The sequence below is a fragment of the Triturus cristatus genome, chromosome 2_2, assembly GCF_964204655.1.
Source record: "Triturus cristatus chromosome 2_2, aTriCri1.1, whole genome shotgun sequence".
NCBI classification, from domain to species: domain Eukaryota; kingdom Metazoa; phylum Chordata; class Amphibia; order Caudata; family Salamandridae; genus Triturus; species Triturus cristatus.
In genome coordinates this window covers 259,966,130-259,984,506 of record NC_140582.1, presented here as the reverse complement: position 1 = coordinate 259,984,506, position 18,377 = coordinate 259,966,130, and the positions used below count along the sequence as shown (strand labels likewise).

The window sequence follows — 18,377 nt, the reverse complement described above, 5'->3', positions numbered from 1 at the left end:
ATATCCAAACATATTCAACCATTTGCAAACCTATCCATCATGTATCCTTCCATCCATCATTTCACTCATCCATCCCTCCATCCACTCTTTTACTCATCCATCCATTATCCATCCTTCCACCCTTTCACCCTATCTATCAGTACACTAATCCATCCACTCTTCCAACCATCCATTCACACATCCATCCAGCCATTTACCCTTTCACCCATCCAGCCATCCTTTCACTTACTCATCCATCCACCCAGTCACTCATCCTTCCACCCATTCACCTTTTCAGTCACCCATCCATCCACCCTTTCCCTCTCCATCGACCCTTTCACTTAGCCATCCTTCCTTCCTTCCATCCATCCACCCACCCACCCATTCATCTACTCATCCACTCATGAATCCATCCATTAACCCTATCACTCATCCATCCTTTCACTCATCCATCCATCTTTTCCCTCATCCATCCACCCTTTCACTCCTTCACTCAGCTATCCATTTTTTGTCCACCTACCCTCCCTTTCATTCACTCATCCATCCTTACATCCACCACTTCACTCATCCGTCCATCCATTTACCCTTTCACTTATCAATTCATCAATCCATCCATCGTTTCATTCATGCATCCACCCATTCACTCGCCCATCATCCACCCTTTCACTCATCTATCCATCCTTCACTCATCCATCCTTTTACCCATCCATCTACCCTTCCACCCATTCATCCGTCTATTTACCTTTTCTCTCATCCATCCTTCTACTCACTCATCAATCCATCCATCCTTTCTCTCATTATCCATCCATTCACCCTTTCATTCATCCATTCACCCTTTCACAAATCCATCCAGCCATCCACCTACCCACCCATCCCTTCACTTACACACTCACCCACCATTTCTCATTAATTATCAACTGAGCCTTTGTCGGCAGAGTTGCAGACAGAAGAGGCCCATCAATAATTTCACCCTTGCTGTAGTTCCTAAAGCAAGGGGTGGGGTGGGGGTAGGGTTCACTATGCCCCTGCACATAGGCAATCTGAAACTTGGGAAGACATAAGTCATGCATGATGCACAGTGCCAGGCCATGAGGTGACTGTGACATGGTGTTGTTTCTAGGGCTTTAAGTGGGATGAAAAATCTGGTGGGTCTCTCCAAAGGGGGCGTTTGATGTAATTAAAGGTGTGGCTTAAAACACCTAAGCTAAAAATCTGTGCTTAGCATAGTGTGCTTCCTGACTGGTATTTTGCCTCTTCTATCATTGTATCCAGATATATAACACAACAAGTAACGTTACACCTACAACAAGCCAGAACTATTGGCTTTGTCAATTGTTGTTAGTTGCATAAAATATTAAAGCAGCAACCATGGCTTCGTTGAATATAATATTGAAAATGCACCAGTTCTAAAATGATGAGACTGAAAGAACTCTAGCCCCTTCTTTTTAACTTTTCCCCCACCTTCTTTGAATGAACTGGATTCTTAGGTAGCAGCAATGGCACTTTGGCACATTTCTTACATCTGACAGAATGCGCAGCCCTAGACCTATGCTGTAGGAGGCCACCACATGCTGTAAGAGCCCAGACTGGCCCAATGTCATTCTGTATGTGGCAATCAGCCGCATACAGAAGGGCAATGGGCGGGGTGGGGCTGCTCTTGAGCACAGAGGAGGCGGCCCCATTAGGGTGCTGAGGCTTCATGCAGGGAACAGTGCTGTTCCCTGGAATGCCCAAAATTACGGACAAGAGGCGTCCGTAAAAGGGATCCTCACGGACAACGGACTTGAGGTCCAAATTACGGACGGTCAGTGAAATTTACAGACGGTTGGTCACCCTATGTCTGAATACACCGAATGGCCAAAATGAGATACTGCAATAGGCGGTCTCACTGTTGCTCTTGTCGCCGTGTGTCCCTCAGTTTATTGCATGGTGGGGGCTGCAGTACCTGCTCACCCATTGCTCCAGGGCCTCTGGGTTGGCACCGGAAATAGGCGCCTCTTTTAGAACTGAAGGCTATCTGCCGCTCTGATGACGCATACATTTCGAAGTCGAGTCTCGTGCCAGCCGAGTCACTGCTTTCTTTCCAGACTGGAAGGGTGCAGCTACCATGATGCAGCCGGTGCACGCCACGGGGGCCAAGAGGGGAAGGGGGCCAGGGCCGGATTGGCCATAGCGGGCACCGGGCAATCCCGTGATGCGCCGCACAGGTGGGGGCCGGTTTTGGGCCCCTGGGGGCCATTTTTGTTACAGGGCCGTTTTTGCAGCATAGCTGCAAAATCGGCCCTGTAACAACATCTGCCGAAATCCGGCCCTGTCAAAGAGCTCGGCGGCACCCCCTCGCCCCTCTGGGGGGTGGGGGCCGGCCGAGCACTTTGCCAGGGCCGGTTGTGGTTCCCAGTCCGGCCCTGAAGGGGGCCCGCTGCAGTGGGGGGTTCTAGCTAATGAACAGCATGATTGCGACTTGAGTTGAGGAGGATGCCCTGCTGCGTAATACATTTCCTTACAGGGTTTAGAAACCAAACTCCCCTTCAAGGGTCTGGCAAACAGGGACATATTAAGGATTTCAGGGGCCCTGGGTCAAAAGTAATTTGGGGCCCCTGTATGGAACAGCTTTGAATTTATGATCCAGTTGCAACTCTCATGCCCTCTTTGGCCAGGTTACAGACAGTGCACAGGCACACTGGTACAAATTCTAAGTATGTTTATATCTAAAATTTAAGGATAATGACCTGTGTTTTCAATATTATTATACAGCAGCAGCTCACTAATATTATTACAACTAATCTTTGTGAGCCCGCCCATTTTTCCCTTTTGAGGTCCTGTTTTGATCTATAAGAAACTTTGTTTCTGCATGTTGGATGGTGCTGAAAAACAAACATTTCTCAGCAAATGTCTCTTGTAGACTCACATCCATCACTCTCATCAAAAATAAACGAAAGAAAAACGATGTCTAAAACAATCTTTTTAAGAATTATTTGGGGGCACCAGAGCAAGAGTCTCTGCAGAACAGAGCTGGCTCTATCAGTGACCCCCCCCCCCCGAAAGGCTGGGGCCCTGGGCCAAGGACGCTTTGCCCATGCCTTGAAAAGTCTCTGCTGGCAAGGCAAGGGGAGCACAGATCAAAACAGATCAAAACAGACATCTGAAAGAAATAGCTCTCTCTGTGCTCTGCAACTATTTTAAATCCAAATCTGATGAGCATGGGTGTGGCCATACATCAGGGGCATCTACGCAGACAAAATTAAAGGGACTGTGTGTTCACCGTTATGTTTTTGCTGCTGGGTAAATAGTGATTTGTTTCTGTTATTTACTCAGCTGCTGGTTAAATAGTAGAAATGATTTACTATTTGACTGGCGCCTTGAAAATAGCAGAAAAACTTCACTATTGACCTGACCACTGGATCAATGTTAGAGATTCAGCACTGTTTGGCCGACGGTCATGCAAATAGTAGAAAAAGTCACTATTTACCCATCAGGAGATATTCTGGACTTATCTGCTGGCGGGCGTGCAAACAGCAGAAAAACTGCAATATTTACCTGGCTGCTGGCTAAATAGTAAAGATTCGGCAGCACTGTTTGGCTGGTGGGCGTGCAAATAGCAGAAAAAATCCACTATTTTACCAGCGGCTGGCTAAACATTAAAGATTCTGAACTGTTCGGCCGGGCAAACAGCAGAAAAACTTTACTATTTACCCAGCCACTGGTTAAATAGCAGAGAGTTTGCACTATCCAGCTGCCGGCTGTACAAATAGGAGCAAAACTTATATATTTACCCATTGACATGCAAATAGCAGAAAACCCGGCCGTTGGCTAAACAGTAGAGATTCTGCACTATGTAACTGGAGGTCATGCATTAGCAGAAAGGGATGTATGACGTTACAACGCATGCTTTTACAACGCATGCCTTTACAACGCATTTTTTACAACGCAAGTACTACTACAACGCATTACTTTACAACGAATACTCTTACAACGCAAAACCTATTAAAATACTGAAAAGTGCTGTTACAACGAAATCTATTACAACGCATACCATTACAACGCGATTTTTTTTTTTTTAAAATTAAAAGTTCAATAAAATCTGGCACGGGATGCAGGGAAATTAGGGGTTTTAGGGTGGGGAAGTGTATTAAAATGTGGAGAAAAACTGTACGTAAATCGACTGAAACGCATTACCAAATTAATACTCGAGTATTAAAATTAATACTCGAGTATTAACATTAATACTCAAAATCCCCCATAAAATTCAGTTTTCACACATTTCACAGTTTTACAAAAATAACGAAAATATAAATAACAGTACATAGACATTTTTAGCATGATTAGATCGGAAAGTAAGTAAACAAAGTAAAACATAAGACACATACACATAGGCGCCATTTTAACCATCTCACTTGTAAAACTTGTCCTACCACAGTTTCTATGTAAACAATACCAAAAGACATGTTCCAAAATGGATGCCAAAACGGAGCAAATGAATCAAAACAATATTTTTTAAAAAGCATTTTTAAATTATCATTTTCCACAGTAAAACAAAGCATTTAAAAAAACACAACGAACGCAGTTTTTAAAAAAATTAATAGTGACACAGAGTAAAACTTATAAATACAAGGAAGACACCATTTTGCACTCAGTTGATTATCAACTAGCAGAGAGACCAGACGTGAAAAGCTGACCCTCTGTCACCTCCACTGCGACCTCCTCAGAGAGAGCACGGAATTCATTCGTAAAAGCATTACAATAGAGCAACTACTAGTAAGTCATTATAATATTTTTAAACGTTGGTTTTGAGGAAAATATATTTTCTTAACCCAAAAAAAATTTAAATAAAATTCTTAATAATAACTTTTAAAATGTACTGTTTCTAATTTATTATCACTAAAAATATACACCAACTTAAAACAAGTATTTTATTTTCCAAAAACAGAAACTCGGAATATATTGAGATTCAACAATTGGTATACCTAATTGAGCATCACCACCACGTTAACGACTGACATATAAAATTGTGAAGGTAAATGTAATTTATTTGTAATGGTTTTACTTGTAACATATATTTTTAAAAATTACCTAAAGTGATGTATGGCAATGGTGTGTTTTTTTTAAACCTCAATCTCACTACATCATAAACGAAAAAATACCATGATACAGGAGTAACAATTACTAATAAGACTTCAGTTGGGTACTACATCTGGAAAAGCGATTCATATTACTAGGGCAACTATTTCTATTCAAAGTCCTAGAATGTTCTGCATTATAGTAATTTAGTGATAGTATCGGATTAACCTTTTTTTTTTTTAGAAAAATTCATTAAATGTGTAATATGTTTTCTTTCACCAATTGTTAATCATACTCCTTTGTCATATATCAAATTGTTTATAAATTGTATTTTTTTTTCCAACCAACGTTGGCTAAGGAACATTAATTTATTCAACTTTTTTTTTTCCCAGAGTACATCTGTACCCAAAAAAAACTTTATCCTGCTGCAAGCATTACCTTGAAGGCACGAAAACAAACAATAACAGAAAAAGGTATGTTACCTTTTCAGTACTATTTTTACTATACAATTTTTAATCCTTCCTTTTGCAAGTATTACTCCTCTAACGTACCAAATTAGAAAAATAAAGGATAGTTTAGAGTAACAATATACTATTTCTACTCCAGGAAGGTGCAACATTAGGGAGATTTTTTAATAGTGTAGGGGTACATATCTCTATTTCAACTACAGGAAGGTGCATTGGTTAGTACAGTGTCATGTAGTATTAGTTATATTGTATGTCATTATTAATTTAAATATACTCAGATTTTACATTTCAAACCAACGTTAAATTTTTTTTTATCCTCTTTTTTTTCAAAAGACAACAATTTGATTCCTTACAGAAAGATTCTTTCCACCACACACGTTAAATCTTGAACCAACAGACCAAATCATCTTCAGAAGCCTCATCCAGAAAAGCAAGTTCTACAAAACAAGGTATTGATTTTCATGATGGTTTCTTAACCTTCAATATATTAGACTAGCTATGTCATTGCTAATGTTGAAAAAAAACCAATTTAATTATGGTTACATTTGCAGAATTCAGAATTTTATTTCATGACTAAAGGATGGTGTAGCATTAGGGAAAGTGTTATCTACTGCAACTTATAACAAATATACAATTTTTAAAAAATTATTGTAAAATCGCATTTCTCAACATCGTTCAGTTTTCTCATTCTTTTCTTTTTTCACTTTTCCAGACATTTATTTTTCCATTCGAAATCCAATCACCTCATAAGTGTCTACTCCAGCCTACACGCCATTCCCACTTAAGAAGAGTCAGCAAGAAAAGCAACTTCGAAAGAAAAAGGTAATTTTATCCAACATTCTAAGGTGAAGCTGTTTTAAAAATGTACCATGCTGTAGGGGTAACAATTACTATTCTAACTCCAGGAAGGTGCAGCAGTAGGGAAAGTGTTGGATGGTGTAGGGGTGCAATTTACTATTCTAACTCCAGGAAGGTGCAGCAGTAGGGAAAGTGTTGGATGGTGTAGGGGTAACAATTTACTATTCTAACTCCAGGAAGGTGCAGCAGTAGGGAAAGTGTTGGATGGTGTAGGGGTGCAATTTACTATTCTAACTCCAGGAAGGTGCATCAGTAGGGAATGTGTTGGATGGTGTAGGGGTGCAATTTACTATTCTAACTCCAGGAAGGTGCATCAGTAGGGAATGTGTTGGATGGTGTAGGGGTGCAATTTACTATTCTAACTCCAGGAAGGTGCAGCAGTAGGGAAAGTGTTGGATGGTGTAGGGGTAACAATTTACTATTCTAACTCCAGGAAGGTGCAGCAGTAGGGAAAGTGTTGGATGGTGTAGGGGTGCAATTTACTATTCTAACTCCAGGAAGGTGCATCAGTAGGGAATGTGTTGGATGGTGTAGGGGTGCAATTTACTATTCTAACTCCAGGAAGGTGCAGCAGTAGGGAAAGTGTTGGATGGTGTAGGGGTGCAATTTACTATTCTAACTCCAGGAAGGTGCAGCAGTAGGGAAAGTGTTGGATGGTGTAGGGGTGCAATTTACTATTCTAACTCCAGGAAGGTGCATCAGTAGGGAATGTGTTGGATGGTGTAGGGGTGCAATTTACTATTCTAACTCCAGGAAGGTGCATCAGTAGGGAATGTGTTGGATGGTGTAGGGGTGCAATTTACTATTCTAACTCCAGGAAGGTGCAGCAGTAGGGAAAGTGTTGGATGGTGTAGGGGTGCAATTTACTATTCTAACTCCGGTAAGGTGCAGCAGTAGGGAAAGTGTTGGATGGTGTAGGGGTGCAATTTACTATTCTAACTCCAGGAAGGTGCATCAGTAGGGAATGTGTTGGATGGTGTTGGGGTTAAATTTACTATTCTAACTCCAGGAAGGTGCATCAGTAGGGAATGTGTTGGATGGTGTAGGGGTGCAATTTACTATTCTAACTCCAGGAAGGTGCAGCAGTAGGGAAAGTGTTGGATGGTGTAGGGGTGCAATTTACTATTCTAACTCCAGGAAGGTGCATCAGTAGGGAATGTGTTGGATGGTGTAGGGGTGCAATTTACTATTCTAACTCCAGGAAGGTGCATCAGTAGGGAATGTGTTGGATGGTGTAGGGGTGCAATTTACTATTCTAACTCCAGGAAGGTGCAGCAGTAGGGAAAGTGTTGGATGGTGTAGGGGTGCAATTTACTATTCTAACTCCGGTAAGGTGCAGCAGTAGGGAAAGTGTTGGATGGTGTAGGGGTGCAATTTACTATTCTAACTCCAGGAAGGTGCATCAGTAGGGAATGTGTTGGATGGTGTTGGGGTTAAATTTACTATTCTAACTCCAGGAAGGTGCATCAGTAGGGAATGTGTTGGATGGTGTAGGGGTGCAATTTACTATTCTAACTCCAGGAAGGTGCAGCAGTAGGGAAAGTGTTGGATGGTGTAGGGGTGCAATTTACTATTCTAACTCCAGGAAGGTGCATCAGTATGGAATGTGTTGGATGGTGTAAATGTTATGTTTTAGGTAATTAATAAATGTATTCAGGCTAATTTCTTTGTGTTTTCTCCTCTTTTCAGATAATGTCTAGCCTGGGAGCTGCCAACTTTATTAAATCCAGGAAGGGCAAAAATTTATTAAACCATGGTGGATACATATATAGTAAGGAAAGAATAAGTTTAACTATAAATCATTGGAGGTGTGTGCAATACTACACTACCCATTGCAGTGGCAGAGCGGTTACTGTTGATAATTTGGTTGTGAAAACCACAGAACATAACCACTCTGCCTCTGCAATGGATGTAGAAATTAGAGAAACAATAAACGAGATGAAAGCTATTGCAAGCACCTCCAATGATTCTACAGGATCAATTTTAAGAGAGGTTGCACAGCATGTCCCCAGTCATGTTGCTAGTAACATGCCTATAATACCTAATTTGAGAAGAATTATTCAGAGACAAAAGCAGGCAAGTAACATTCAATTATCTACACCACATACTTTCTCTGACATTAGAATTCCTCATGATCTTTCTATTTCTTTTTCTGACGAACCTTTCCTTCTGCATGACAACGAAAACCCTCAGAAACGTATTCTAATTTTTAGTACCCCACGTAACCTTGCTAAGTTAGAAAGTAGTGAAATTTGGATGATGGATGGGACGTTTAAAAGTACACCCCATCCTTTCACTCAAATTTACACTATACATGCTAAAATTAACAATAGTGTAATTCCCTTAGTTTATAGTTTGCTACCTGATAAGACTTCTGCAACATACACTGAACTTTTATCAGTGATTAAAAGTAAAACATCTTCAAGTCCTCGAAAAATAATTATTGATTTTGAATTGAGCATGATCAATGTGATCACTAAAACGTACACGGATACCCAAATTCAGGGATGTTTTTTCCATTTTTCGCAGGCATTTTGGCGTAAATTACAGAAAACATCCCTAGTTGCAGAATATTCTCGGGATAGCAAACTACAATTTGAACTAAAAAAATTAACTGCACTTTGTTTTGTTCCTCCCGATAGTGTGGACGAGTACTACACTGCAATTATAGAATCTGTTTATTATACGAGTAACGAAGAAAAATTGGCACCCATTCTAAATTATTTTGAGGACACATGGATTGGACACCTAAGCAGATCGGGTCGCAGGAGGAAGCCACGATTCCATGTGGAGTGGTGGAACTGCTACACGAGTTGTTTAGAGGGAGAAGCAAAAACAAACAATGCCATTGAGGGATGGCATAACTCCTTCAACCATACAATTGGTAAACCACATCCTAACTTCTACTCATTTTTGGAAACTTTGAAGAAGGAGCAAAGTTTCCAAGAAATGAGAATAGCACAAACACTCGCAGGTAGTCTAAACCCACGAGTAACAGTCAAAACAAGGGAAATGTCTGAGAGACTATTGGCAATTCTACAACAATTTTCGTTGTGTGTGGCTATAGACTACCTGGAAAATCTTTCTAACATTCTTTCTTTTTGAAATAATGTAATTACTTACTTTCCTGCTTTGCTTTAAATTTTACTAATTTTCAAATTACAATTGGCATACCAAGGTATTTTCTTAAAATTTTTTCAAACAAACAAGTTGGGTTCTTTTTTTTTAAAACAAATCTTCATTTCAAGAAAAAACTACCAATGTCTACAAATTTACTGTCCCATAGTATTTGAACTATTGTTCGACATCGGAACTCCATTAATTAAATTACCGAAAAATTCCAATTTAATTACCGTCAAAACAAATCACCAAAACTCAAACATATGTAAATTCTACAATTCAAACCATATTCCGAAATGCACTTTGCAGCTTAATCATCATTTTTATAACAATCGTTATTTTTCAAAATTTGAAAGTACGCAACTTTTTTGCACTTAGAAATGAAGATCGACATTACTTTTTTTACTTCCTAAATAAACAAATCAACTTTCTGAACAGTAACTTTTAATTTTTTAACAGTTACATAGTTTTTTTAACTAAATAAATAACTTTTAGCGACCCGACATAGGCATACATTAATGACATTAATGTGGACATGTTTAAAAACAATTAAGTAATCAATTAGTTTTCCCGCAACCTCCCCTTATTCTTTACTCACTATATATGTATCCCTTTTAAAGGTTTATTCTACAATTACAAATGAAAATATTTCCTACCTGGCCGCAGATCAGCTTCCTGCTGCTTCCTCCTCCGATGCTCTGCAAAATGGCGTATTACGTCGACGCTCACGTCATTACGTCATCGCGTGCATCTAAATTTATAGCGGACTACTTTTTTTAACTAATCTGTAAATAAATGTTTATAAATGTTAATAAAATATTTATATTTTGTTTTAAAAATGTTACTTACATTGCAAAATTCATTAAAAATATGGTTTATTTTTTCATGATTTTTCTATAAATAAAAAATGTGAAAACAAAAATAGTTTGCTGTCATTATTTTTTCAATAGTTATTTAAACTTCAAAATTGTAACTAATTAAATGTTAATTTACTAAATATGTTCCTTACCTCGACTCTATTGTCTTTTCCCTTCAAAACGTTCTCTTTCTTCACTTTCTGATCCTTCTTTTCTTGTTCCGCGGGTTGTATATTCTGATGCTGCCAAAATAAATAAAGGACAAAGACGCTCATAGACTTCAATGGAAAAGCGTGGGAATTTTTTTAAAAAAGTAAGTAATTATTTTCTTTTTTTTTTTTTAAACTATTATTGTTTATAAAATGCATTTTTTATTACTCTTTTAATATTTCAACTATTATTATATTTGTAATTTTTTTAAAAAAATTTATCTAATTTTTATAATAAATAATCCAAAAGTACTCTTCTTTTTTTTTAAAAAAATGTTCTCTATTTTTGGAACTTATAAATACTCTAGTATTTACATATCTGATTATTTAAATTTTTGATAGATACTGTAGTATTAATATTTTTACAAAGTACTCACAAACTTTAAATAAATTACATTTAAAATATGCTGTTTCTTAATTTGAAAAAACCAATGAACTTAATAAATTTAAGAAATACACTTTAATATTTTAAAAATACTCAAGTATTAAAATTTAGTTACTCACTCTTATTTATTTTAAATAAAATATTAAATACTCTTTCAATTTAGAATAATTCTCAATTATTTATTTAACTTTAAAAATACTCACTATTCACTGTAATATGTATAAAATTAAATATTAAAAAACTCATTCTATTTTGAAAAATACTCAAGTATTAATTTAACTATCCAACAAAACATTTCTAGTAGACAAAATACTCAAGTATTAAGTTTCAAGAATTAATATTAAAATACTCAAGTATTAATTTAACTATCCAACAAAACATTCCTATTAGACAAAATACTCAAGTATTAATATTAAAATACTCAAGTATTAATTTAACTATCCAACAAAACATTTCTACTAGACAAAATACTCAAGTATTAATATTTTGATAAACTACTCACTTTTTTTCTATTACAATTTTTTTAATAAAAAATAATTATACGATATATATTTATTTTAATTAAAATACCAACATTAAAAAATGCGTTGTAATAGTATATGCGTTGTAAAAGTACTTACCATATAACATCTTGCGTTGTAAATGCATGCGTTGTAAATGCATGCGTTGTAAAGGCATTTTCAAATAATGCGTTGTAAAGGTATATGCGTTGTAAAAGTACTTACCATATAATAGCATGCGTTGTAAAAGCATGCGTTGTAAAAGTTTTTGCGTTGTAAAAAATGCGTTGTAATAGCATAGCGTTGTAAAAGTTGCGTTGTAAAGGTGGTTCCCCGCAGAAAGACTTCACTATTTACTTTGCCGTTTGTTGAATAGTAGAGATTCTGCACTGTTCCTCTTGCAGTTGTGTGAATAGCAGGAAAACGTAAATATTTACCCTGCTGCTGGCTTAATAGTAGATATTCTGAGCTGTTCAGCTTCCAGATGTGAAAATAGCAGAATTTGTTTTACACAGGTGCTGGGTAAACAATAGAGATTCTGCACTGTGTGGCTGTCAGCCATGCAAATTGCGTAAAAGCTTCACTATTTAGCTGTTTGGTGCCTAAAAAGGGATTCTGCAGTGTTTTGCCAGCAGTTTTGGGAAATCTTCTCCAGACTAGTGAAAGCTGCTTACGCTTCTAAAGCTATATACCCGCCCTTAATCACAAAGCCATGGGAATGTACAAGGGCCAGATATAGAATTACCAAAAAGCCCCATGTTATGAGAACACCTCTTTTTCTGAAGCCAATCAGTGCATTCTTGAATTATTAATTCTGGTTCAGTTCAATTAAACAAATCAGAATAAAACACCTAAAAAATGATTTGTAAAGGCAAAAACCAGAACAGGAAATTTAGCATCCTAGTAACATAAAGCCATCTAATATTTAGGGTGACTTTTATCAAAATAGAAACAATTGCATAGGACCCTTTATGAAGTGACCAAAACAGTATAATTAAAAGGTTTCATTCCAATTCCATGACAGAAGTAAGAAAAATTATGGGCCTGATTTAGAGTTTCAAGGACGGAGTTAACTCCGGCAGGATGGCAGAGGACAATACCGCCAACATTTTGAGGGACATATGACCACCAAATGTAAAGTTGTCCGCTGGCCCTGTGGACAACTCTCTACATTGACAGGAACTGCTGTTATGGCGGTTCCTGTCTATGCACGAAACATTTGAAGGACAGTATAGTCAAACATGATGGCTGGCCAGCAAACCTGTCAAGACATTTTTTTTTTCAAAAACAAACTCCCAAAGCAGGAGTTTGTTTTTAAAAAAACAAAAAAAATAATGGTCTCATACTAAGGGAGCTTTCTCCCAGGGTGATGGGGTTCATTATTGTTTTTCTGTCACTTACAGACAGGTTTTACTCTAAATAGGGTAGATGGTATAAAGTCCTTCCTCCAATGACCCACACATTGTTGGGCCTTCAAAGGAAGTACTCTTCTGTGAAGCCATAAGCAAAGGAATGGTGCTATAATTAATTAAACTGAATGTCAGTGGAATATGAATGAAGTTTCTCATTTAAATCAGAGAAAGACATAGGAATCAAGGACACAGAAGCAAACGAAACTTAGAGATTTGTATTCATTTACTTTATTACTAATATTGTAAGAAATAAGACACTGAATTGACAGAGACATTTTTTTACCTCCATTCTTGTGACCTACTGAGCAATCTTTTCACATTTCCACTTTAATACTAATTTTCCAGACAGAGGACGTAAATACACTACTGAGGTTTCAGAACTGATTTGGGGTGTTTCTCTTTCAAATATCATTTTCTGGCTGTCGTTCAGAGACAGCCTTTGTGCTAGGTGATGGCTTCCATAGCAATAGCAATAATGCTGGATCCAAGCAGAAGTACCCAAAACAGGGACACAATGAAGCATGTGATCTCAGCACCTGGCTTTCATTGGCTTTTTTGACCAGTCATCAGGCACAGACAAAAAAGTAGCCGTGCTTGGAAACTTTTGTCATGGTCTCACAAAACCTCAATACTTGTTTACCTTTGTGACACCAAGAAATTTGTAAGCTCTTAATTTACTGATATTATTCGTACTTTTTTTGTGTAAAACTCTAGGCACATAATTCATGTTAAGACTAAGACTTACCTGGCTCCAGCGACAGCGTTCGTGCTCCTGCTCTTCTTCTTCAGCTGCAGCTTGGAAAAGGCTCTGTGACCTCCCGTTGGATTCTGGTTCCCGTTCTAGTTGGTTGCCAGTCTTCCGGCTGGTAGAGGCAGGCACTCTAATTCCTTGTTGATTCCAACAGCATAAAAAACAAAAGAAAAATAAAGAAAGAGAGGTGAGTTGCACAAAGAAATCAAGAAAAGCAGGTATTCTTTATTTAATCGTAATTAACTTGAGAACATTTGAAATTGTCCCAAACTGTTTAATGCTTTGTTTCTGACCTTGAAGGGCAAGCATTATTGCTGACATTACAGAAAGTCTTTCTGGTTACCCAAATGACTTTGACTTTTGTAATTATGGAACATTTACTGAATTCCAGGAACGGTTTGAACATTAAACTCCCAAGGACATTAAACCCCCAAGGTTATTTTATACTTTCAGTACTAGGAGTTGGTTGCAGACTTTCTTCTCTGTGTTACACTCTTTATTTTTAAAAGGTGATTAAGTTCAAACAGCATAAGAGAGCAAGTACAATGTTGGTAAAGAGGTGCAGATAGATTAGTACTGTTATTTTGTTTTTTAAAAACAGCGCACAAGAGACAATACGAAAGCCAAAGTCAACTGCTAAAAAATATCCCTAGGAAGAAGTTATTGTTTATAAAGAAGTTTATGTTTGAGAAAAAACAAGAACTAGGGCAGGTATTTATTTATGATATTCTTATCATAATCAGTCTTCATCGAAAGTATGACAAATACAGTGAAGTGATTGCATACTTTTGTTCTTTTAGAAATCTGAGTGGCATTGCCAGTACTCGATATCACAGATTGCAAGAAGCAATACCGAAGAACCCTGAATACCCTGGAGACTTGTATGATTCTGAAGACACGTGCATGGTTTTGTCAGAATGCAGCACGCTTAGAAAGAGGAAGTGACAAGCAGCAGTACAGATATTTCTCCTCGCTGTGCCTCAATTGGAACGATGTATCATTTTGACGCAAATCTCAGGTTTACTCACCATAGTACATCTGGGATTGTTTCTTAATCCATGGGAATGCCCATGCTCCAGCCATGGAAAGCCTTCTCAACACAGGTTAACGCAAGGCAGCAATTTGTGCTACCTTGTGTTACCCTGGATTTACTAAGCCATGCAGAGCCACACAAGGTGGCTTTGCATGGCTTAGTAAATCCCATTTAAGGGCTTGCATTCAATTCCGTCGCCTTGCATGGCACAAGTAGCTCTGCCGCTAAGTGTGTAGTAGTACCGCCCACTATCTCACTATCCCCCTGATATATATACCCCCCCTCACTATCACACTATCCCCCTGACACATACACGCAGTGCACCAGTGCAGGAAGAAAGAAGAAATGCGTCACATCCTGGTAGGTATGGTGCATTTCTGCTCTCTCCCCGTCATGCAACGCAGTACAGCCAGTTGTCTTGCTGCCTTGTCTTGCATGACTTCTTAGTAAATCTGCCCCTTGCTAAATAAGCACCTCACATACACACACACATGGAATGTTAGCACAAAGATCTGGGGTCACACAGAATCCCACTTTGGGCCATGTGAGACGATCTATCTAGAGACTTCATCACCCCCTCTTCTGCTCATCAGAGCCTTCTTATGATCCTCAGGTTCCCTTTGCTGATTGCCATATCCCCTTGAATCCTTTGTCACTATGGTCCAAGGCCTTCTGTTCCTTAGACCTGTGGTCCTTCTGTTTCTTCATGCCCTTGTCCACTGGGTCCAGATCCCCCTGTTCCACACCTTCTTGGCCCTCCTGATTCTTCTCGCCCTGGTCATGGTACCCCTAGTGGTGTTTCTCTTTGTCCTGTTCCTCCTTGTCTATTTGTTCCTGGTCCCCTCTGGCATTGGTAACCCTGGCCCTCATAGATTATGTCTCCCTGGGCTTGGTTCTTCTTGTCCTAAGCCTTGTGGCTCTGGTTGTCCGAATGGTTCACCTTTTGGCCCTTATTCTCATACTCTTCATATTCCTCCTCCTACTGCCTCATTTCCCGGCACCCCCTCCACAATGACTTTAGTCAGGTACAGCCTCCAAGCCTGACACACAGATTGTTTTGTTATTTTGGCTCCCTGATCTCTTTTGATGAAACAGCACAGTCAAGAATAGATGTGAGTGCTCGGTAGAGACATGACCTTCCACTGCTTAATATGCTAAAAATCAAATCTACCAATCCCAAGATGCACTGCACATGTGGCTAAAATGTCAGAGTGGCTGAGGGGGCCACTCATGACATAGGACCAATAGGCATCAATAGCCTACACATACTCTGCTGGGTGAATAGCATGAAAAAGTATGTTTATTCACAGGTAGCACAGTGTACTCCGCCTGTGAATTATCCAGATGTAATACTTACTTCTCTCCAGCTTTCACTTCCTCTTTCCACAGACGCCCCATTACAGTGTCTCACTCAATTTACCTCCTGCAAGTGCCCAAAGCACTGTGCCCCCAAACATCAATTACCTACTTACATGTTCCTCCCTCTAAAGGCCAGATACCACCTATCTGTCTACATTCCCTTTTTTCTGCTGCTTGTTGATTGCTGCTGTGTTGCCAGATTTGAAATACTAAACAAACACAATCCACCTTAAACAGAAGTCTCAAGGTAGCACAAGGCCTTGCATAAAAAGCCTAAAAAGAGCCTAGCCCTAAAAAATCACCAAAAAGTGCATTATACAAACTAAAACAATCAATGTATTCCCGTTGGTGAATAAAACATTGATGTAACATGCTTTAAAACCATACTGAGTATTCTTTGCTGACAGCCATATACTCCTTGACTGAAGCACAAAATATCCATATCCTGAAGCTTCTGTTTCATTTCTACATGTCCTATTTGTATATTAAAATAACATAAATGTTTTTATTCTAAATTGATATTACTTTTTTACCTGTAACCAGCTTAGCTTAATAATGTACGTACCTTTTTACATGCTGATGTACATTTCTTTCTGCACTTACTTTCAAATGCTTCACACATGTTGCATTCCCATTACAAGGGGCCACCACACTACCATTGCCTTGAGTCCCTTTTTTCTTTATGGCCAGCTACCAAAATAGACTACTTCATGCTATTTACCCAGCCATTGGTCAAATTGTACATGACCTCCACTATTTAGTATATGGCCGGCTAAACAGCAGAGATTATGGACTATTTATCCAACCACTGTGTAAATAGCAGAGATTTTGTACCATCTGGCCGGCGGCTGGGTAAACAGACACTTCCACCAAATTAACAAGACACAAAAGGCCTCTTTTCACAGTAGCTTGCACTGAGGAGGTGAGTAAGTTTACGCAATGAAAGGAGATAAACTGATTGGGCCAGGATCACACTATTTAATTAGATGAGAAAGTCAGGGCTAGCCGGCACCCACCTCATTTTGTCATAGAATAGAATTTTTAGGTTTCACCTGTACAGCTCTTGCGCTGAGCTTGACAAGTCTTTTGTATTTAAAAAAAAATCTTAAAAGGGGCTTATAGTCCGCCCTTACTTTCCTTTTGTTCGTATACTTGCCATTCTGTTTTCCTTGTTTTCTGTTGGTTGCAGCATGCTATTTGCGGTTGCGTTAATCTTTCTCTTTGTGTGATCTCTTATCAGTGGAGCTTGGACCAAGTACTCCCTTTGAACTTTTCCTCTGCCTTTTATAGCACTACTTTTTTCTTTGTGCTCAAGAGTGTTTGGTGACTGTATGTTATTTGAATAGCTCCGCTTTTTGTGATATATATTCATTCTTTTGGAATACGTTTTAATTTTTTTAAATTTCATCCCTGCACTCCATACAGTGCATGTCTTCTGTCTTTCCACTGCTCATTGTTTTACGCTCCCTATCGCCACACCCCTCCCGCTGCTGTTTCCCACATTCCCCTGTGTTTTTTATCACTCCCTGAACTCCCTTGTGTTTGTTTACTACCCTATCTGAGAGCTTTACACGAGCATCAGTTCCATTACAGACGGACACATTCACAGGCACTGAGAGATTAAGTGAATGTGGTTTGCCCACAATCACAGGATGTTGAGCCTCCCGCTGAGACTCAAACCTTATTTCCCAGCTTCAAGGTCGGCGGCTCTAGCCCTTAAACTAAATTCTCTGGTGCATATTAAGATTCAAGAAGAACAGCATATAAGATGGCTGGCATTACTTTGGAAAGCACAATTAAAATGTGTTCCCATTTTGCATTTCAAAGCAGAGCCGGACATCTTGTTTTTAATCATTTCATTTGTATGGAGTGAAGCTGGTGGGCCACGAGGGAAGCAAAGTCGCAGACTAGTCTTCCCTCGAGGTCTTTCGGGCAGATAGGACTAGGCTGGGGTTAAGGGGTGGGGTTAGGGAGGGGTATAAGAATACAGGGGAGGAAGGCAACTTCCTCTTCCTGTATTCCGGCACCATCGGGAGGGATAAGGAGTTAATCAAGGAGCATTAGGAAGGCTTAATTAGGCTTGTGGCTTTTTGTCAGTGACGGACTGCGGAGCTACAGGCCTGTGGTTCCGCTGGCATTGAGTGAGGGCGTGTCACTATTTCGGCGGAGGAGGGTTATGACGCAATGTCGAAGGTGTCGGTGAAGGCAGTGAGGGAGGCGCTGCATGTGCTGGGCCGCGCCGGCTGAGAGGACCTGCTTTCGCCCGGCGTGTTAGAGGAGGCGTGGGTAGGGATGTCCAGTGCCCCGTGTGCGGCTTCGGCCGGTGTGGCGGCAGAGACGGTGGTGGCTTGCATGGATGAGCCACCACCGGTCAGCAGAGGTACGTCGG

At 39.3% G+C, this 18,377-nt stretch overlaps 1 protein-coding gene across 5 annotated transcripts in view; it reads right to left on the bottom strand.

Annotated features, from left to right (window-relative positions):
- Positions 1 to 18,377, bottom strand: part of LOC146862109 (uncharacterized) — a 165,542-nt gene that overhangs the window by 56,762 nt on the left and 90,403 nt on the right. For all 5 annotated transcript variants that reach the window (XR_014978096.1, XR_014978094.1, XR_014978095.1 and 2 more), the window contains one exon: positions 13,591 to 13,733. Coding sequence is in view for 1 of the 5 variants with exons in the window: in XM_085641306.1 (XP_085497432.1) it covers positions 13,591 to 13,733 (143 nt within the window). In the remaining 4 variants the exon portion in view is untranslated. The remainder of the gene's footprint in view (positions 1 to 13,590; positions 13,734 to 18,377) is intronic.